Genomic DNA, 23,388 nt, shown 5'->3' with positions numbered 1-23,388 from the left:
TATTTAGAACTTTTATTAAGCTAGTTTTGGATATAAATTTCGTTGAAACCATAAAAAAGAGTTTTTGAAGTTGTGTTAAAATATTAATTTTGTGTGTGGACATGTATTTTATTTGAAAAAGAAAATTGAAGTTTTGTAAGTGGAAGAAAAAATTTTAATTTATTTTTCAAAAAAAATGATCAGAAATCTTCTGTTATGGCCAAACGGAAGTTAACACAGGCAAGTAATTCGAAATAAAATTTTAAGCCAGAAAAAGGAAAAAAATGTGCAAAGATTAACATATCTCTAATTCAGTATGGAGCTGGAGCCTAAGAATAAAAAGAAAAATTACTCCGTAGAATCAGGTGAAAGGACATCCATCAACAAAAATACCTTTGGCAGTAGGACAAGTAGCCAAATGACAATACTCTCCTCCAGTTCCCCACCAAGAAAAGTTAACATTCTCAAGACTAAGGCAGAAAAACAGAACCACTCCCATTAAAGCCACTCCTGCATCTAATGCTGCCGATAGCACATAATTATACCTCTGCCACCACTTCTTTCTATATCTGAAAATCACAAAATTGAACATTATTCCAAAGAAAATCCAGCTGTTGAAGTTCAATGTTGTTGCTGGTGGCATAGCTGCTGTTGCCCCTAAAAGTACTGGAATATTAATCAGTTTAATCCAACTTTGACTTGGGAATGTTTTGTGTAACACCCACACTAAAATTGGTGCCACTGCCCCTCCAACAAAGAACCAATTTAGGGCAATATAATCTCCCCAAAATATTCTCTTTGGTCCTACTAATCCCCAGATAACCGATGCATCAAAAAATACTCTATCGCTATTACATGTCCATGGACTATTTGGAGGAAGCAAGTCAGGTTGGCATATGTGTTTAATGCTATTAAGTAGCCACCACGCCACGCCCATATTGATCGTACCACCAAGTATGGTTCCAATTAGCTGGTTTGGGAAATAATAAAAGTTTTAGTCAGTCTCTTTATATAGTACTCCTTATTTGTCAAATGGATAGAGAATAAGAAAGTTGATACCTGAACAATGAACATTGATCTTGGAGGAACCTTCATATAATGACCAAGCTTAAAATCTTGGAGAAAGGAAACAGCTTGGCTCATACTCATATAGCCAAACGTCTTGAAGCACACATTGGCTATTGGATACCCTGGGATTATCATACCAATAATATATTCCGTGATCACATTTAGTCCTGGAGACTGTCATCCGAAGCAAAATTTTGTTTAGTAAACAAGAATGCATCAACAAAAGGAAATAAACATAACTTCAACTTTGTAATATAAGACTGACCATGTTTGTCGTGGCTGTTATGATGCTAATTGGTAGGGTAAATATTAAGGCAAGAAAGGCAGCAAGGAGAAGCCCCCACCACGAAAGCTGAACTTGATCTTTCATGAAAATACACAGAACAAGCGATAACGCCAATGAAAGTGCAAGGGTTATGTAAAACCACCAGTTCGGAATGTCCTTATATTTCATCATAAGCCTTGTGTGAATATCAGGCTTTCCTTTGAATGTGGCTCGGAATCTCTGATATATTTCCCTGTTTATCAGTACATTTCTCTTAATTAGCAGCACTAGTTTAATTCATGAGCTAAACCAATAGGAACCGTGCCTAAGCTGAATAATATTTGGACTTGTAGGGGGTTCCCTGTCTCCCTCTATATGTGTGTGTATAAGAGTTCCTTTTTCAAGTAATGCATAGGTTCTATTCTAGTTGGTTAAACAATTAGGAAAGCATTAACTATGCATATCTGAAAATAGCTAAGTCTTCCTACAACATCAATAAGAGTCCTGTTCATTCTATATATATGTGCCAATTTCAACATCTAGATACATTACGGCGAATTAAAAATGTAGAGTAAATAGGAGGAGGAGGGAAAAAGAAAAGTAAGGAGCACTTACTTTCCGTTGAATAGAGCAACTTGAGTGAGAGTAGCTACAACAGCTGCAAAATTCAGGCCATAAGTGACAGCAAAGAACATACTGAGATGTATATGTCCATGTTTCGCGTATGATACCTTGTCTAACTCAAACTTATCATTAACAATAGCTGTGATATTGTATACCTGCCCCTGGGCATTAAATAAATCTGCGGAGAATAGAGGGAAGTTCTTGGCATTGTAAAGGTTCAACCCCCAATAGGAAAATGGAATTAGTATATAGACAATTGCAACATAGCCAACTATGACATTGACAATGGAAAAGAAAGGATAAACTAAAGGGCTACTAAGGTATGATGCTATAGTAGCCCAATCAAAAGTGAAGGAAAAAATTCCAAGGCCATGCATTCCTGAACCAATTTGTTGGGCTAATACTGATTTAGGAAATGCCAAGCAAAGTAATGATAAGCTTGACAATGTTGGGAAGAGAAAACCAGGAACAATGTACCATATAAAACTGCAAGCTAATACAACTAAGAAAAATTTTCCTCTTGAGGATTTCCCTTCTTCTTTCTCATGTAGAGCCCTGCCAAAATTCAAGAGAAATTATACTTGTTACATTATAATAATATTGCAAGCAAATTCAAGAAGCACCAGGTGCTATTCAGGGGTGCTGATTTTTTTGAGAAAATTACCTGAAAAGAGAAACTTGAACCAGACTACTTGGCCACCACATTTCTGCAGGGTCTACCACATATTTCCTCATAATTCCTGCCCAGCCATATCCCAGAACCTGATACACAAACACTATATATGTAAACTTGAGGCGAGAATGTTTGGATGGACTAGTATTATGAAAGAGGACTTCATTGTCTATCCATTAATAGAGCAATTGCACTCATACTTTTCAATGTCCAATTCATCTCTTGTTCTTATAGGAGTATGAAAGAGTTGAAAAGCAATTGACCATGAAGTTCAAGGATTTTCCCACAAATGTAGGAGTAACTAATTCAGGCTTAGCAATTAATTTCATCGATTTAGTTTGCATCGCGTGAAGAGCCATGTTATCTTGTTATTTTTGACTAACTACAATCATGTTTTCCTCATCAAATATATAATTTTGTGACATTCTATTTCTCGTGCAGTCATCTTTGGTTTCTCCCGAGTCCCGGCCGAAGCAAAACAATACTATTACTAGCTAGGTGATTTATTCTTAAACATTGATGGACAAAATACATGCGGACATAATTTTTAGAAATTTGGTACATGCGGAGAATTACTGAGATACTGAGTTGCTGCTTGCAATTTCTTTGAGGAATTTTTGGCTACTTAAAAGTTAATTTAACAAGATCGAAGAGATTATACTAATAAATAAAAAAACCACAATTACCTACCTGGGTGGCGATCACAAGAATCCAGCCAGCCAAAAAGGAGATGTTCCTAAAATAAAAGGCTTTAGTAATATCCACAATTCCAACAGCATAAGCAGGTCCATTCCCAAAAGCCGAGCCAGCATTCGCAAATATAGAAATCAGCACATGTTCTTTCATATTAAACGGCCCTGGATTCAACGTGAATTCCCACGATCTAATCTTAAATTTCCTCGTCGGTAACACCCTAGCCATAATCCGACCAAGCGGCAACGTCGCCACCTGAACAGTAATCATAGTTATGACCAATGGTTCTGCTCTATAACTGAAGAAAGTGTTAAGAAACGAGAGGAGAGCACAAGACAAAAGTCCTAAGAACCACATGCGAAATGTCCAAACAGGAACTGAAGGATCATCGTCGTTTGAGACAGTCAAACGAACTTGTTCGATTGGTGATTCTTCTTCAGCTACAACGTTTTCCGGATCCTTTTCTTGCATGGTCACAGCCATGGAAGAAAAAGAAAAGGGGTTGAATTTCTAGGGTTTAAGTTTTGATTAGCTGCCTTTGATTTTGCTCGTACCAGCTAATCATATATAGGCGGAGACTATATATATATATATATATATATATATTATATATTATATATATATAATAGTTAATGTAGGAGATAAAGAGTTGTACATGCATCAGAAATCTACATTGAATCCAATTGGGATTTACTGAATTGTTCTCTTTTAATAAATGTCAATTTTTATTCCTATATAAATTCGGTGCAAAGATTTTCGAGTAAATTGCGTACTCTAGTGGCAAGATAATATAGGAGAAGGAAAAGAAAGTGAATTACCAAATTCTAGAAAGAATGGGATTGGTTAGAAACAAGAAACAAACCAAAAAGAAAAAAAGATCTAAAGAAACAAGATAAAAAAGAAAAAGGAAATTTTATCTTAATCAGACAGTCTAAATTGAAAAGAATGTCTAATAACAATAACTAGCCAAATTTTATTGCCTTTGGTAGATAATAATTGTAAGAAATAGATTATGGATCCCGACCCTCCCCACTTAGAGTAACAAAGAATAACATTAAGTAACTTATCGCCTTTCTTGGATTTCTAACTTTCTAAAAATACTACATACCTTATACTCCCCCCTTCCACTTTTACTTGTCCAATATTCTAAAAATAAATTTTCACTTTTACTTGTCACTTTTAACATATCAAGAGAAGACAATTTCTTTTTCCTGTTATACCTACAATATTAATTACTCATTTGAAATTATTTTCTCAAATCCATTAAAAATATGCATCAATAAATATGGATATCATACACTTCATTATTATTTTTAAGGGATATGCAAAATTCTTTTTCGACAAGTAAAAGTGAACGGAAGGAGTATAATAAACAACTTACACAAAGAAGAGTTCGTCTAACTATGCTAATTTAAGATACAAAACAATAAATGAGTAAACTAAATAAAATGAGAAAATCCTATATAATAAAATATTACTATTACTTATAATTTTTTTAATTTTTTTTTAAAGTAACTTACATGTTTTAAGTGCAAGATTAATGTCATTACTAAATACATATACATTTTATTAAGAAATTTGTAACCATTTCTCATTTAAGAGTCCTCAAAATACATAAATGCTAATTCTCTTTTTTTACAGACGTGTGAATAAAATTTTGGGAAACTTTTAGAAATGACTATCTTTTAAGGAGCTTTTAATAATTCATAGATATAATTTATGTATTTACGTTTCGCAGCTAATTTTTTGGACAATTTGCTGTATTTGAGTGTATTTGAATACACTGTCAAGCTGTATTCATGTTTCCGCGTGTATTTGAATACAATGTTCGATTGTATCCAACCTTATTTGATGTGGCAAGGTTGAACATTGAATGTATTTACACTAAAAAAAATTATGAAATGAAGAATATAGTCAAATCTTGGACGAAAATACAAAACACTATATTTAAAAAGGAAGAGTACAATCATATCCAGTCGGATCTCCGGCAAAATACAAAAATATCACTGTATTTACACTAAAAAAATGTAGGATACGTTCAAATCATTTCAAAAATTAACTGTATTTAACTTAAAAAAAAAATACAGTCAAATCTACGATGAGAATACAAAATACACTGTATTTACAATTGGAGAACACAATCAAATCCCGTCGAATCTCCGGCGAAAATCCAAAATACACTTTAGATCTCTGAGGAAAATACAAAATACACTGTAGTTATACAACGATTTTCCGACGTGAAAGGCAGTAGAGAAGAAAGAGGCGGCTTCTTTTTCTGACGTGAAAAGTAGTAGCGGAGGAATATGTCTCGACCCGAACCGATGAGCCGCGACGGGCACCCGGTACCTTACTCAACCGAGTACTAACATAACGTATCCTTTCATATCATATTATCATAGATAACTGAGCCGAAAGGCTGCCGTGAGATAAGTAGAATACAACATGCGATACCAACTTATACATAAGACATACGGGCCTATAAGGCCAAAATAACTACACGTATACTGAACATAGGCCGACAAGGCCATACAATCTTTTACGTACATAACATCTGTCTACAAGCCTCTAAGCATACATAATTTTCATAAAGGTCGGGACAGAGTCCCACAATAACAAATAATACACGTCTAAATCATACTAACCAAACAAGCAACTCCGAAACAAATGGAGCGCACCAACATCTTCTGCTGAGCTGATAGCCTACTTGGAAGGCTCTCGACCTGTTTATCTGGACCTGCGGGCATGAAACGCAGCATCCCCAAGAAAAAGGGACATCAGTACGAATAATGTACCGGGTATGTAAGGCACATAAATAAGTACATCACGGACGTNATATATATATATATATATATAACGCCATCTGGTCATGGATCAATGTGTATAAATGCATGAAATGCATATGAAATACGTTAATAAATTCTCTCGGAGTGTCATAAGACCATTATGCCTTTGAATAATATCATGAAGTAAACTTTTTCAACTTACGTATTTCTCTGAGACCCATGAACAGATGATAGAATAATATGACGCATGGAGAATCAAGAACATAAGCATCTCTAGCATTTCTATGAATAGAGTCATTTATGGAAGTTGTGCATTTGCAGGTTTCGTTTGCATCGTATGGATCATGCCAAAAGAAAGAAGGGATAGCCTTAACATACCTGGAGTAGTAGAGAAAAATTCGTGTGATATTCTTGGAAAAGGTTGCACCGCACTCCCTTAGAATTGCAAAATCTCAAGTTGCTAATTGTGCTAAGAAACCTCGTCAGATTTTGGTTAAGAAATCACGTTATCAAAGTAGTAATTCGACTGAAGTATTTTGAGAATGAATTTGATTGAAAGCTTTTTAAAAAATGGCTAACGTTCTCTCTCCCACTTCTGATGGTAGTCCTTGATATGGAAAACATTTGGAATGTAAAACTTTACATTAGTTTTAGATTAGTCTTTGATATGTAAGACTTCACATTAGTTTGTCACCTCATAAGAAATGACTAAGAGTCATTTCTTTAGGGTGTGGCTTGCTGCCACGTGGGGATGGGGTGGGAAGGTTTAATCTTTATCTACTTATTAGGTAATTAGGTAGTGTCCCGTTACCCGGTAATTAGGCTTTATATATATATATATATAGATATATATATATATATATATCATACCATCATGGTCATATGGTACCTTGTATGGTACTAGTCCACAAATATCGGGTATTAATGTTCGGCCCGTATTTTATCCTAACATGCCAAATTTGGACGAAAATTCATTTTCTTTGACTTGCTTCCCCTCTTACCTTCACGAATTTACTCATCACTTTTGGCGCTCGCAGAGTTTGCCTACAACAACAGTTATCAATCGAGCATTCAGATAGCTCCTTATGAGGCGTTGTATGGGAGGCGATGTAGATCTCCGGCTGGATGGTTCGAGCCCGGCGAGGCTAGGTTATTGGGGACAGAGATGGTCCAGGATGCCGTAGAGAAGGTGAAGCTAATTCAGGAGAGGCTTCGTACAGCACAGTCGCGTCAGAAGAGTTATGCGGATCGTAAGGTTCGGGATGTGTCATATATGGTTGGTGAGAAGGTCTTGCTGAAGGTTTCGCCCATGAAGGGTGTTATGCGGTTCGGGAAGAAAGGGAAGCTGAGTCCACGGTTTATTGGACCTTTTGAGGTACTTAGGAGGATTGGGGAGGTGGCTTATGAGCTTGCCTTGCCACCCAGCTTGTCGGGAGTGCATCCGATATTTCATGTATCTATGCTCCGGAAGTATATTAGGGACCCGTCTCATGTATTGGACTTCAGCACTGTTCAGTTGGATGATGATTTGACCTATGATGTGGAGCCAGTGGCTATTTTGGGTCGTCAGGTTCGAAAGTTGAGATCAAAGGATATAGCTTCGGTGAAGGTGCAGCGGAGAGGTCGGCCCGTGGAGGAGGCTACTTGGGAGACCGAGCGAGAGATGCGGAGCAGATATCCTCAACTGTTTGGGACTTCAGGTATGTTTCTTGACCCGCTTGAGGACGAGCGTTTGTTTTAGTTGGGGAGGATGTGATGACCCGGCCCGTCGTCACGTGAGTTACCACCCCGTTTCCCCATTTTCCTGCTTCCTTATGTCTTATTAGAAGGGTCTCGGGTGAATGAGTCGATTTGGATTGGTTTTGGATGGAAATGAGACACTTAGTCTCTTTAAGGAAGGCTTATTTTGGAAAAGTCAACCGGATGTTGACCTATGAGTTAGAGGGCTCGGATGTGATTTCCGGTGATTTGGTTAGCTTCGGGGGTTGATTTGTAACTTAGGAGTGTGATCGAAATTCATTTTAGGAGGCTCGGTGTAGAAATAGGCTTGAATTGGCGAAGTTAGTATTTTGGCGACTTCCGATTGATAGGTGAGATTTTGATCCGAGGGTCGGAATGGAATTCCGAGAGTTGCTGTAGGTTCGTTAGGTGATTTTGGATGTGTGTGCAAAATTTCAGGTCATTCGGAGGTGTTTTGGTCAGGTTTTTAATCAAATGCGTATTTCGGAAGTTTTTGATAAACTTAGGCTTGAATTCGGTGAGAATTTATGATTCTAGCGTTATTAGATGTGTTTTGATGATTGGAGCAAGTTTGGATGATGTTTTAGAATGGGTTGTCACTTTTGGTTGAGGTCCCGGGGGCCTCGGGGTGATTTCGAATGGCCAACGGGGTGAATTTTGGACTTGTGTGATTGCTGATATGCCTGGTATCTGGTATTTCCGCATCTGCGGAAAGGGGGCCGCAGATGCGGTTCCGCAGATGCGGGTAAATGGTCGCAGGTGCGGTTTTGGAGGAGAGAGGCCGCTTCCGCAGGTGCGGGCTTAGAGTCGCATCTGCGGTGATGCAGATGCGGATTGGGCATCGTAGAAGCGAATAGAGGAGTTTGGGGGGTTTCCGCAGGAGCGGTCGGTGGCCCGCAGATGCGGTCACTGCATAAGCGGTATTGGACCGCAGAAGCGGTCCTGGGTGAGTTAGTAAATTCTGCAGAAGCGGAAAAATGACCGCAGAAGCGAAAAGGCCAGGTCAGAGATATTTAATTCCATCTTCGCGAATTTTTGAAAGAACTTAACATTTTCACTTCGGACTTGGAGGTTATTGTGCGGTTTTGGAGAGGGAATCAAGGGACTTCATTGAGGTAAGGAATTCTGAGCCTAAAACATAAATCTAATGTGTTATTACATGAATTAAGGGTGAAAAATCAAGGAATTAGAGGTCAAAAATGGAGGTTAGGGCTTGAACTTAAAAGAAAGAAAATTTGGGGTTTGAGGGAGCATTTGAGCTCGGATTTTGGTAAATTTGATATGTATAGACTCGTGGCGGGATAAGGAATCCGGTGATGTGAATTTTCTGATTTTTTGAGAAATGAGCCCGGGGCTCGGGTTTTGCCAATTTCGTGAGTTTCGATATTTTTCGAGTCTTTTCGATTGGGTTATGTTCCCTTAGCCTATTGTAACGTATTCCTTGTGGCTTTGATCAGATTCTACGCACGAGGAGGTTGATTCGCGAGGCAAGGGAATAGCGAGCTAGGATTTTGGCGGCTTGAGGTGAGTAATGATAGTAAATGATATCCTGAGGGTTTGAAACCCCGAATTTGCACAACGTAGTGCTATATTGAGGTGAAACACGCGCTTAATGGCGAGCGCGAGGTTGTTACTACTGGGGATTGCGACTTGGTCCGTCCCGCTTGATATTTTACCGCGTATTTGACTGAGTTATTTTGTTTATCAGTATGATTTGGGCTTATTGCCATGTTTTGGGCTTAACGCCGATTATTTGAATCCTTCGGGGATTGTTTTCACTATTTCCTCACTACTTGATACGTTATTTGAACTCAGTCTTAATGATTATACTGTTTTGCAAACTCACCCACTTTAATTGAAACTTCTGAGGTTTTAAAGGATATTTTACTGTTGTTTAGGCTGAGACCTATTATGTTATTGATGCCTGAGGGGTTATGATGTTCTGGACTGAGTGAGGCTTTCAGGCCTTGAGCGTGATGTGAGGAGGCTTTCAGGCCTCGAGTGTTGTGAGGAGGCTTTCAGGCCTCTAAGTGTATTGTGAGGAGGCTTTCAGGCCTCGAGTGATGGTGAGGAGGCTTTCAGGCCTCGAGTGTGATGTGAGAAGGCTTCAGGCCTTATGATGATATAGCGCTTGGGCCGTAAGGGGCCCCTCCGGAGTTTGCACACCCACAGTGAGCGCGGGTACCCATGTGATATGAGAGTGAGCCCGAGGGGCTGTTATTATGCTGAGTGACTGATACTAAGCCCGAGGGGCTGATACTATTCTGAGCGATTGATGCTGAGCCGAGGGGCAGATTTTTACTCACTATTTACTTGTTGTTTTACCTGATTTACCTGATTTTAAAAGGAGATTTCATTCGACGCTTTACTGTTCCACTGTTTTACTGTTTTTACTGCCAGATATAGAATTGCTTTGTGCAGTTATGTGTTTTCATGCCTTCGGTTATTATTTATTATTATTACTCACTGGGTCGGAGTACTCACATTACTCCCTGCACCATGTGTGCAGATTCAGGCATAGCAGAGTCCGCACCTGAGCGCTGATTTCCTTCCAGACCAGGCAGCGATTTGGAGATACGAGGTGGCGGTTGACGTCCGCAGCCCCTTGTCTCCCCTATCTTATATCACTTATGTTTTCTTCAGACTATTGTACCGGATATTACTCTTTGTAGACTTATAGCAAACTCTGTAGTAGCTCATGACTTGTGACACCCCGGTTTGGGCTGTGTCGGGATGGTTTTCCTTGTTTTTATCGCTAATTCCACATTATTGACTATATTAAGCATGTGTTAGAATTGTTAATATTAATTAATTGCTTTGAAAGAGGTGTTGCGTTGTTCTGGCTGGCCTTGTCTTCACGAGAGGCGCCATCACGATCGGGTTGGGAATTGGGTCGTGACAGCGTAGCAGCTTGGATCGCTCATTGGAGACTCGAGATAGATATGCTGACGTCCGCAGAAGTTGAAGTCCCCTCCAACTACCCATATTTTACTATTTCTTTCTGTTCAGAACAATTGTATTTATTTCAGACCTTGTTTGTAGAAATTCTAGAAGCTCGTGAATTGTGACTCCAGATCTGGATTGTAGTAGATACCATGGGCATTATGTTATTCTACACTGTTTTGGGCAAAATCGAGTAAACATGTAGAATTAATTATGTGCTGACATGTCAAGACACGTGGATCAATGAAAGAGTGATAGCTACCAAAGAGTATTCAAAGAGCTGCGAGCTTTAATAGGTATGGGCAAAGGTACAAGAAAACGAGAAGGAACGGTCACTCGGATCTCTTGATAATTTGAAGAGACATCAGAGGAATGAACCTAGCTAGCAAAATGTACAGATACGTATTATATGTAACTAATGAGCATCAAAGATGGGGAATGTTATAGAATCTTCATGAAACAGTTACGATTGTCAATTATAGTGTTACATTAATGTCATTAATTGCTCATAATGGCTCTATTATGAGAGGAAAGAAACGTAGTATTGAGAAATAGCTATAAAAAGAGAGAAATAACATTTGTATGGGACACAGATTATTATTGGAATATACTGATTTACTTTGCTTTATTTCGCTTACTCAACTACTTTTCAATTCAACTCTTCTTTTTCATTACATAATTATCTCCTTATTTGGTTATCAGTAACCCAGGTTCTTCTAAAATTAAGTTTTGACCGAAATTTCTATTTTCTGGTTAAACAAATTGGTTCAGTTACCGGGAATCTGATAATCTTTCACTTTCTAAACCGACTCTTTTGGCAAAACAGTCATGTTGAATGTCAACGACAACAACCAAGAAAATTTACAACACCAAGAAAATCAGCAACATCAGGAGAATCAACAAGATGATAGAACTCCAATTCCCTCAGAACGAAATTCTCCTCGACAATCCCGAGAGGGGACACCTGATGGGTCTGAATCAATATGAATGAGTAGTTCGAAAATGATCAAGATATTGATGAAGCTTTGAAAAGATTAATCGCCCAACAGGTCAGTAATGCTCTTCATGCTTTTGCTAACCAGCTGCCAGGTGTTGTGCCACCAACACCAACTCCAAACAACAACACCGTGGAAAATCCTCGCTCAGGAATCGTTAACTCAGGCAGTGGAGGAACTCCTAGCGAATCTCGTGATGGAGGGTCAGGTAACCCAGTTAATGCTGATTTACAAAGTTTAGTACTAACTTTGCAGAAACAGCTCAAGGAGCAGAACGATCGCATAGAGCAAATAGCTGGAGTGCCGCATGTAATCAAGGGCATAGATATGTACAAATACTCTCAACAACCTTGGAAGCCAAGTGCCGCTCCTTTACCGATTCCAAAGAAATTCAAGATGCCCGATATTCCGAAATACGATGGAACAACTGATCCACGAGATCACGTAACTGCATTTACAAACGGTTGAGAAGGGAAACCATTTGACCAAGCAAGAAATTGAATCAGTAATGGTCAAAAATTCGGAGAAACACTTACGAAAGGACCATTAACATGTACTCTCTTTTACCTGAAAATTCTATTGATTCTTTTGCTAAGCTTGTAGATTCATTTATTTAAGCACACTCGGGAGCTCAAAAAGTTGAAAAATCAATGGAGGACATTTTCAAAATAAAATAAGGAGATGCGGAGCTGCTCAGGGAATTCGTAGACAGATTCCAGCGTGAAAGGATGATGTTGCCACGTGTACCTGATAACTGGGCCGCTATGGCCTTTGCCAGTAATCTAAATGAAAAAAGCTCGGAAGCCATGAGGAGACTCAAAGAAAGTTTGCGAGAATTTCCAGCAACAACTTGGAATGATGTTTATAATAGATACAGCACAAAGCTGCGGATAGAAGAAGATAATATCATTCAGTCTCAAAAAGATGAAAGGGTGAGTTCAAGACGAGCTGAAACTGAAAAAAAGGTCCGGTAAAAATAGGTACGAGCCTTACATGGGACCAGCATGAAGGGATTCGCGTTCAAAACAGGAAAACCCAAGGTATGATCCTAGTTCAAGAGATAGAGATTAAGGTTCATCATCAAGGTTCAGAAAAGAACGAAACATGCGAGATACGCGTGATGATGACAGAAGCTCGAAAGCAAAGATCGGAGGCTACAGTTTTAATATTATCACTTCTGAGTTGGTGGCTGTTTTGAGAAGCATGGGAGACAAGGTACAGTGGCCAAAGGAAATGAGATTAAACCCAAACAAGCGAAATCCCGATTTTTGGTGCGAGTTTTACAACGATCACGGTCACAAAACGGCAGATTGCAGATTATTACAAGGTGAAGTGGAACATTCATTAAAACAATGGTATTTAACTAAATTGTTTAGTGAAAAGGGAAAGCAAGCATATATGAAGAATAGGCAGGAACCGCCAAACCCTCCTTCACCTAAAAGGAAGGTTAATGTCTTAAGTGGAGGGGAAGAGATCAATGGCGTAACATACACGGCAACAAAGAAAGTGTCAAAAATTATAGTTACCCACGGGAAGCGAGTTCGACAGGTGTTGGAAGAAGATAGTATTACATTTGATGATGCAGATGCAGATGGCGTGCTAACCCGGCATAATGATGCGCTGGTAATATCTTTACTTGTACATGACACTAATGTAAAACGAGTTTTGATTGACCTAGGTAGTTCCCTGAATATCATTCTGTTAAGAGTGATAAACGAGATGCAAGCCAATGATAAGTTGATACCCAAGGCACATACCTTGTCTACTTTTGACAACTCGAGCGTCGTAGCAAAATGGGAGATAATACTCACCACATTCGCAGAAGGAGTAGTCAAAGACACCAAATTTCAGGTAGTAGAAATGGATATGGCTTACAATATAATTCTCGGCAGACCATGGATTCACGAAATGGACGTTGTTCCATCTACTTTACATCAAGTTATCAAGTTTCCATCACAATGGGGAATACGGCAAATCCGTATTGACCAACAAGCTTCTCGAAGCATTAACTCTGTGGCAGATTCAAGAGCAAAATATGATGAAAAATAGCAATCACCGAATTCAGTTGAGGATGCAGCAACATGAGCCTCAACTGAAGACGGGCAAACAGATGTAGATTCGAGGCCCGATAGTATTCAAGAACCAGAAGAAAATGAAAACATCAAAGCAGCGATGGAGGAACTGGAAGCTGTGGTACTATTTGTACATTGGCTAGACAGAAAAGTCTACGTTGGAACCTCCTTATCCCAGAGATAAAATGTAAGTTGATTGAATTTGTAAAGGCTAACGCAGATTGTTTTGCTTGGTCCCATTCAGATATGACAGGTATACCACCGGAGATAATGACCCACAAATTAAATGAAGATCCATCATACCCACTTGTCAAACAAAAGAAAAGGAAGCAAGGCTCCTTCAAGAATTAGGTGATTCAAGATGAGGTGCAAAAACTTTTAAAAATCGGGTCCATCCACGAGGTAAAGTATCCAGATTGGTTGGCTAATAATGTAGTGATGCCCAAAAAGAATGGTAAGTGGCGAGTGTGTGTAGATTATACTGATCTAAATAAAGTTTTCCCTAAAGATTCTTTTCCATTACCGCACATACATCAGCTAATTGATGCTACTGCAGGGCATGAATTATTAAGTTTTTTAGATGCCTATTCAGGATATAATCAAATTAAAATGGATCCTCTAGATGAAGAGAAAACTTCCTTTATCACAGACAGGGACTTACAGTTACAAAGTTATGCCGTTCGGCTTAAAGAATGTTGGGGCAACATACCAAAGGCTAGTGACTAAAATGTTTCAAGAACACCTAAGAAAAATCATGGAGGTGTATATAGATGATATGCTGGTCAAATCACAACAAACAGGGGATCATATTCAACATTTGACTGACACATTTCAGATTCTTCGCAAATTTAATATGAAGTTAAATCCTGAGAAATGTGCATTTGGCGTGTCATCAGGTAAGTTCTTGGGTTTTCTTGTTTCTAACCGTGGCATTGAAGTAAATCCCTGCAGATTAAAGCTATTGAGGAGATTCTGGATATACTCACGAGCAAAAAAGAAGTACAAAGGTAGACAGGAAGAATGGCAGCCTTGGGAAGATTTATTTCCAAGTCGTCGGAAAGGTGCTTCAAATTCTTTTCAATCTAAAAAAAGCAAAATCAATTTGAATGGTCTGAAGAGTGTCAACAAGCGCTTAAAAATTTAAAAGTATACCTGTCAAATCCACCTTCCCTGACCAAACTGAAAGATGGGGAGAAATTACTTATCTACCTTGCTGTTTTAGAAGTTGCGGTAAGTGTCGTATTAGTACGAGAGGACCAAGGTAAACAATCTCCGATTTATTATGTTAGCAAGTCTTTATTAGATGCTGAGACTCGATATCCTCATTTAGAAAAACTTGCGCTAGCATTAATTATGGTATCTAGGAAGTTAAGGCCTTATTTCCAAGTTCATCCTATCTCTGTGGTAACCGCATATCTCTTATGTAATATATTCCATAAACAAGAGTTATCGGGTAGATTAGCCAAATGGACTATAGAATTTAGCGAATATGACATTACATATCAACCTAGAACTACAATAAAATCACAAGTTTTAGTAGATTTTGTGGCAGATTTTAGCCAAGGGATACAATTGGAAGCAGAAAAAGAACTGCAGGTATTAAACGAGTCTAATCTTGGTACTTGGACCTTATTTATTGACGGTTCATCAAATGTAAAAGGAGCAGGTGTAGGCATTGTCCTGATACCACCTGCGGGTGAAACCATACGACAAGCCATAAAATGTCATCCTATCACTAATAATGAGGCAGAATATGAAGCTGTGATTATAGGTTTAGAATTGGCACGAGAACTCGGAATAGAGCACGTCATAATCAAAAGCGATTCACAGCTCATAGTTAACCAAATGCAGGAGACTTATACAGCTAGAGAGGCAAGGATGCAACAATACCTGGAAAAGGCACGGGATTTAGTTAGACAATTCCAAACTTGGAAAATCATGTTGATACCAAGGGAAGAGAATGCCGAGGCAGACGCTCTAGCTAATCCTTCGTCCACTGCAGAAGTAACAAATGAAGAAAACGCTTCCGCGATTCATTTGTTTCATTCAGTGCTTGATCAAGATAAAAACGAGGTAAATTACAATAATCTAACTTGGGATGGGAGAAACAAGATTGTCAATTTTTGCAGTATGGAATACTACCTAAAGATAAGAAAAAGGCTCAAGCACTTTGCCAAAAAGCTGCTCGTCACTGTTTAAATCAAGGCAATTTATATCGAAAAATGTTCGGTGGCCCTCTAGCAAGATGTCTCGGGCCTTCACAAACAGAATATGTGATTAAGGAAATACACAAAGGACATTGTGGAAATCACGCCGGAGGGAGATCATTGGTAAAAACCATAATTAGAGCTGGCTATTACTGGCAAAAAATGGAAGAAGAGGCGGAAAATTTTGTGGCTAAATGTGATAAGTGCCAAAGATATGGAAACAACATGCATCGACCAGCTGAATTATTACATCTAGTTGTGGCACCATGGCCTTCTACGAAGTGGGGGATGGATATCGTAGGACCACTACTACAAGCCAAAGGCAAGGTAAGATTTCTGTTAGTGCTCACCGACTATTTTACTAAGTGGGTAGAAGTGGGAGCCTTCAAACAGGTACGAGAAAAAGAGGTCAGAGACTTCATCTGGCGAAACATTATATGCCGATTCGGGGTGCCAATGTGTGATAAAGGCCCGCAATTCATAGGTGCACAAATCACATAATTCTTCAAAAGTTGGCAAATTAAAAGGATTACCTCGACACCTTATCATCCGGTGGGCAATGGACAAGCTGAATCAACAAATAAAGTTTTAATCAGCAACTTGAAGAAAAGACTAGAATCAAAGGGCAATTGGCCAGAGGTACTACCTGGAGTCTTGTGGGCTTACCGATCAACAGAAAAAACAAGTACGGGAGAAACACCATTTTCACTTGTATACGGAGCTGGAGCCTTAATTCCAGTCAAAATAGGGGAGCCAAGTACGAGATATACTCAAGCTACTGAAGAGTCAAATGAAGAAGAGATGCGGGTAAATCTGGATTTACTTGAAGAAATGAGGGAAACTGCTTTAATAAGGATGGCAGCACACAAACAAGTTATTGAGTGGTATTATAATCGGAAAGCTCATCTCAGGTACTTCAAGATTGGGGACTTCGTACTCAAAAAAGTTTTTCAATCCAGGAGGGCAGCCAATGCAGGAAAGTTAAGTCCAAATTGGGAAGGGCCTTACAAGATTCATGGTATCGCAGAAAAAGGTGCATATGAGCTTGAAACCCTGGACGGCAAGATCTTACCTTTGAATTGGAATGTTGTTCATCTGAAGAAGAAATATTTCTAAGGGAAGGAAATACCAACGGTCAGGTATCCCCACTTACGATTTTATTTTTGGATTGTTAAAGTTGTACTAATAATTTTAGATGATTGGCAAGAAGCTAGCCCACACTAAATGATGAACTTAGACCTGAAAGACACGCGGAAGAAACATAATTTCTGGTCTAGGGTTGCAACTATTCTGATAGAAATAGAATGGGTTAAGTAGTTTTCATCTTAAATTATACCTACGAGTCCCGTATGTTTTTCCTTTTCAGGAAAAAGACTGCATGGAAGGAATAATCAAGTGCTCAAGATTTCATACTTCAAAGATCAAACACTTGGGGGACTATACAATATACATATAATATATGTATAAGGAAGGCAAAGAAGGCTGAAACAATTAAATTTCAAGTCAAGCCTAAAGTCTACTCGACAAATATCAAGTTCAGAGCAAAGTCAAGAGTCAAAAACGCAAGGCTGATTCAAAAACCCGTGAAGAATACACTCGTGGATATAAATTTAAAATCTTACGAATAAAGGCAGTATTTAGCCATGGGTTATAAAGAAACCCTAGGATTTTCTTTTTACAAATCTGTTGTAAAGAAAACAGTTACAGAAAAGTTATAGAAGATATTTAAATACATGTAAAATGTTATTTAAGCTTGACAAAGTTCGAATGAAAACTTTATCAAAGTTATTCCAAGAAACATGTGTGTACCTATTTCTTCTTTCGTATGTTTACACCATTATGAAGTTGAGACATCTTCTTCATTAAGTGTCGTATATAAAAGGGCCCTCTTTTATAATTCATGTTTGATTAAAAAATCCATGAAATTAACTAAGCATTTCTAAAATGCACAAAGTTAAAAGAGTATAACAAAAACTCAAAGACAAAAGCATTAAGTTGAAGTAGAAACTTTATAATATTAAGTTAGAACTAAGTATGAACTTAGTCTTACACTAATTGTCATTATAAATCCCCGAAAAGACTTGGGGATATGTTGATACAAAAATATTACCCCTAAATGGGATCAGGGGTAAAACCACCAAATGTTCCACCAACAAAAATAAAAAAAGAGTTAAACTTCATAAATAAACTTTCACTGTGGAGCAGGTTCTGAAGAAGAATTCAAGATGGCATCATCAACAACAGAAGGCTCGATTTGGTCAGAAGGAGCCGAGACATCCACCGCACCAGGATTAGCTTCAACATTTTCGGGAGTATCAGCTGTGGGTGAAGAGAAACTTTGACTTTGCTGAGTTTTTTCTATTGTCTCCTTGATCTTTGCTAACTCAACATCCAAGTTAAAACCTTCCTGGCTTACCTCCATAAGTTTATCATGACGCGTGTTCAAAATGGCCCAACTTACTTCAACAGCAGCCTTGTCCTCAAGAGCCTCGTAGTCTCTTTCCCAATGGTCAATTTCACTCTTGAGCTCCTCCCTCTCAGCTAAAGCAGCATCATAAGAAGACTGTAAAGGGGCAAGTGAACTCTCCAAGAACTTGACCTTATCAAAGGACACTCAGAGATCTTCTTGGGTCTGGTGAGTGTTTGAACAAGCTCACCAGCATAAACCTCTTTCTCATTCAACAGGGCCTTCAGACTTCTGATCTCTTCAGTAGCTTTGGAGAGTTGTTCAGCAAAAGACGACTCGAGGAGATTTTTATCCTTGCCCCCCTGGTTGGAAGAAGCTTTCTTAACTGCTAGTTCCGATGCCATGACTCTTAGCTGCTGTTCTAAGGTACATTTGTTTTCTTCTAAAACTTCCATCTCAAGTTGAAGGCTTTCATACTGCTCTTTCCAATTATCTGCCTCAATCTGGTAAGCATGCGTCAATTGCTTTGTATGGGGAACCCTTTTCATCATCTCCATACCGATGAGATTGATCTACATAAAAAAAGGATAAGAATCTTAGCAGAAGGAAAATGGTATAGAATATGAAAAGAAGTCTATACCTTCAGTGATGATTGCACGATGTCTTTCATCCAAGTCAAAGATCTTATGACTTTCTAGCTTGGACTTTTCAACCGGACCAATCAAGGGTTTTAACCATACGTCAGCCTGGCCTGACTTCTTCAGAAGATTACCATCGGCAGAAACTTCAATGGTAATTTGCTTCATTACCCTGCTTCCACTTGAAGAACCAATTTTAGTTCGAGAAATATTAGTAGCAGGGACAGTAGATGAAGTCATAATGGCTTGAGGCGGAGTAGAAACAACAGCAGGAAGAACAGGAAACAGGCGTTCCATTAGGACAGATATGGGGAAGGAGGCAAGAGGTACTTCCTCAGACACTAAATCAAAGCCTTCATTATCAAACCCACGCGAGAGGAGGTGCTCAGTAGAGTCACGAGCTGCCATGGGAGTATCTTCGTCAGAACTTACTAAAGTACCTTCAACAGACTCGATTACGGGAACAGAACGAGGAGGGGGAGTAACTTCGTCATCCGAAATGACGCGTCTTCCAGCCCGCGACTTTCTAATCAAAGAACTTCCATCCCGCTCCTCTTCGTCTTCAGAATCTTGGGATTTGTCAGCTTTCCTTTTCAATGAAGAACTCAAGATTATCTCCTGAGCTCTTGCCAAAGAAAGTCTAGAAGCTGCAATCGACTCAACGCTTACACCACGAATAGGAAACCCTGATAAAAAGAAGGGTTGAATACATTCTAATGAAAAAATGAACAAAAATAGAAGGAAAAGAATAAAATTCTTACCGTAGGTCTTAACCTTCCAACCAAACCTACTTGAGAGGTACTTCCAAGATCTAACTTCCATCGGAGCAATGGTCAACAATTTCTATACCCAACCACGGAAATTGGAAATCTCTTCAACAGTTCCCATGGTTGCTAAAAGAAGAAAAGCAAAACAGTCACCGGAAGTACAAACTCTTTTATAAAAAAAAAGAGAAGGGAGAAAGTTGTAAAGAAAACTTACGTGCAAAATTCTACTTTTCAGGGAATGGCATATTTTTTTCACCCACTAACCCTACCGTAGGAGCATCAACAAATCGGGCGCACCATCCACGATCTTTATCATCCTCAAGGCTGACTAAAACCCTCTTACTCCTCGCCACCAAAGTAAAGATCCCATGACGGAACAACTTAGGGGAGTAGAGGTGGATTAGATGAAAAAAGGTGAAAGGCAGTTGAGCCAAATTAGTCAAGTATCTTAAACATGCAACAACCCTCCATACAATAGGGCCAATTTTTCCTAAACACACATTGAAAAAGCGACAGAATTCAATAATAACTGAGTCCAATGTAAAGGGGTACGTATACACAAAAGAAAAGTCAGCCTTGAAGGAAGTGATCCTTTTTGCATTACGGATCAGAATTGGGAAATGAAACCTCCATTGACAATCTCTACGGACAACAGAGATCAAACCTTCAGTAATCTTTGAAGGGTAAACATCGGCACGATCATGAGAGGATATAGAAGAAACCTGGTTTCTAATTGATTCTCTATCAGTATAAAAAGAAAGTTCAGAAGGGATAATTTTTTCTACTGTAGGTTCACGGACTGGTTCATTGGAATCCCTACTTCTGGCAGAAGATCTATGAGGAAGAGAAGCCCTAGTTCTAGAAGATGAAAGAGAAGTGGAACTAGGTAGAGAAGAAGAAGAACCTCGAATGGAAACTGACCCTAAACTACGTAGCCTACCCCCTCTCCTGCTCCTAGTAGGAGCAAGGGGAAGGTCATCTACAATAAAAACTTTTTGAGGATCAGGGTTTGAAGAAGACATAGTTATACAAAGAAGAAAAGAATATTGAATATTCAAAGATGGAAACTTTTCTATGAAAGAAGAGACAAAGGATATATTTATACTCAGAAGCAACTGTTAAAACAAAAAGGTAATGATGGGAACGTCATAATTAAAACTGTCACTTCGTGATTGATGTAGCCGTTAAAAAAGCCATAAAAGACGCTGAAGGGTTGCAGAACCAATCAAAAGCCGCCACGTGTCACATGCATTAAATGGAAGTGACATGCGAAGCGTCAGATCTGGAGAAGGTGTAATGATATGTGGAATGGCGGCAAAAATTTCTGCTTTAATGAGATCCACTTTCCAAATATTCAATTGCTGAATAAATGGCAAATGGGGGGACAATCTGTATTGGGGAAAATCGAGTTAAAATGTGGAATTAATTATGTGCTGACATGTCAAGACACGTGGATCAATAAAAGAGTGACTGCTAGCAAAGAGTATTCAAAGAGCGCGAGCTTTAATAGGTACGGGCAAAGGTAGAAGAAAACAAGAAGGAAAGGTCACTCAGATCTCTTGATAATTTGAAGAGACTCGGAGGAATGAACCTAGCTAGCAAAAAGTACATATACATATTATATGTAATTAATGAGCATCAATGATGGGGAACGTTATAGAATCTTCACGAAACAGTTACGATTGTCAATTATAGCGTTACATTAATGTCATTAATTGCTCATAATGGTTCTATTATGAGAGGAAAGAAACGTAGTACTGAGAAAATAAAAGGAGAGAAATAACATTTGTATGGGACACATATTATTATTGGAATATAGTGATTTACTTTGCTTTATTTCGCTTACTCGGCTACTTTTCAATTCAACTCTTCTTTTTCATTACATAATTATCTCCTTATTTGATTATCAGTAACCCGGGTTCTTCTAAAATTAAGCTTTGATCGAAATTCCTGTTTTCTGGTTAAACACGTACTTAGTTCTAGTTCATTTTGGCTTAATTGACTTTATTAATTGAAATTGAATGGAAATTGGCTTAAAAATTATCTAGCGTTGGCTTGCCTAGCAAGTAAAATGTTAGGAGCCATCACGATCTCGAAGGTGGGAATTCCGGGTCGTGACATAGTCACCCTACTTATTTCTTGATCCTGCCTTGGTGAATCACCCATGTTTCATAATATGACAAACACAATAATATCTTGACTTGGGGGTTTGGGTTGGGGGGGGGGGGGGAATATTAGCTATGTGATTTGCCTAACCACAAGAAGTGAAGTAGTTTGGTGAGAGTGATAGATGCATGTGAAAAGTTACTACTATATATATACAAGCCTCCTAACTTTCATCCATATATTCATCCATAAATAGTGTAGAAGTCTCAACGGAAATCTCATCTCCCTCTCAATCATTCTTCTTCATTCATAATTAATGTCTATGTTTGGGAAAAAATATTTTTTTTCCTTTTAAAATCTTGACCAAATACTTTAACTTTATAAAAAGCACTTTGGCCGAAAGTAACATGACCAAACATGCTATAAATCTTTCTCATTCTTTGTCAGGCAATTTTCTATATGTTTTTTTTTTCATATATGTTCTGAATTTTTCTCTTTTTTCTATTTTCTAAAATTCTTCGGTCAAATTTGTGCATTTAGTTTGTTTTACATCTCAAACTTGCTAGCTAAATCAGTGTTGCCTCTTTATCACAGTAACTTTTGCAGGTCATTTTTTATCTCAAAGTTATTTCATGGTCTTCTATGTGATTTTTCAGTTGGCTTCATCATTAGGCGTATCTATTTTTAAACCTTTTTAATCCTAAGAATTCTGACTCTATTATGACTTTTCATTTTCTGTACGAGATCACACAATTAGGTGATGGGGAGAGTAGTGAGAATAAAAAAGAAAAAGAAATAGGAAAACGCACATATCTCTACTCAATAGGTATATTCATTAGGTCTTAAGAAATAAGAATAAGCGATGAAACTTAATATTTTACACTTGTTTATTTATTTTATAACTAATACTAATGTTTTGAGAATATACTATAAAAACTTCCTTTAGATCTTGTTTTACATCTTACAAATATGTTTAAAATTTTTTTTGTTATTTTAAAGAAATTGTATTAATTGATATGGGATACATACACATGACCATGATCTAATTACAATATGTGAGGACATGTATCCTCCCGCAAGCAAACTGTTTGTCTTCTTTAACAATCTTGAATCATGTATTGCCAATAATTTGAATCAAGCTCATAGCTATCTCAATTCCTATTTAAGCATAGAATAAAAATTCCATAATTCCAGCATGTAACCGTAACGACGGAGTCCTGGTTTGATCATAAATTGCTCTTTTTGTGTTAAGTTTGAGTCATCGTTTTAATTTTGTTGTTTAAGTGCCCATTAGTTGTTAGTAGATGTTATGGGCTACGTGGCAATTTCCTATTTGAGTTGTTTAGTATTAGACAGCTGTGTCCTTAGGCGCTGTAAAAAAAGCTGTTGTTATAAATATATTATATTATGGATGTTTATTTAGTACTC

The 23,388-nt window shown here is 38.2% G+C and overlaps 1 protein-coding gene across 1 annotated transcript; it reads right to left on the bottom strand.

The window, feature by feature from the left end:
• Nucleotides 1–224: 224 nt before the first annotated feature.
• On the bottom strand, nt 225–3,855 carry LOC109210361 (oligopeptide transporter 2-like). Its single transcript, XM_019373762.1, has 6 exons — nt 3,300–3,855; nt 2,601–2,698; nt 1,928–2,491; nt 1,313–1,565; nt 1,039–1,221; nt 225–949 (listed from the first exon to the last, which is right to left on the bottom strand). The coding sequence occupies exons 1-6, from the start codon at nt 3,783–3,785 to the stop codon at nt 341–343; spliced, it is 2,193 nt and encodes a 730-aa protein (XP_019229307.1). The 5' UTR covers nt 3,786–3,855; the 3' UTR covers nt 225–340.
• Nucleotides 3,856–23,388: the final 19,533 nt, after the last annotated feature.

Source organism: Nicotiana attenuata, unplaced genomic scaffold, assembly GCF_001879085.1.
Source record: "Nicotiana attenuata strain UT unplaced genomic scaffold, NIATTr2, whole genome shotgun sequence".
In the NCBI taxonomy this organism is placed as follows: domain Eukaryota; kingdom Viridiplantae; phylum Streptophyta; class Magnoliopsida; order Solanales; family Solanaceae; genus Nicotiana; species Nicotiana attenuata.
This window is presented reverse-complemented; position numbering and strand designations above follow the sequence as displayed.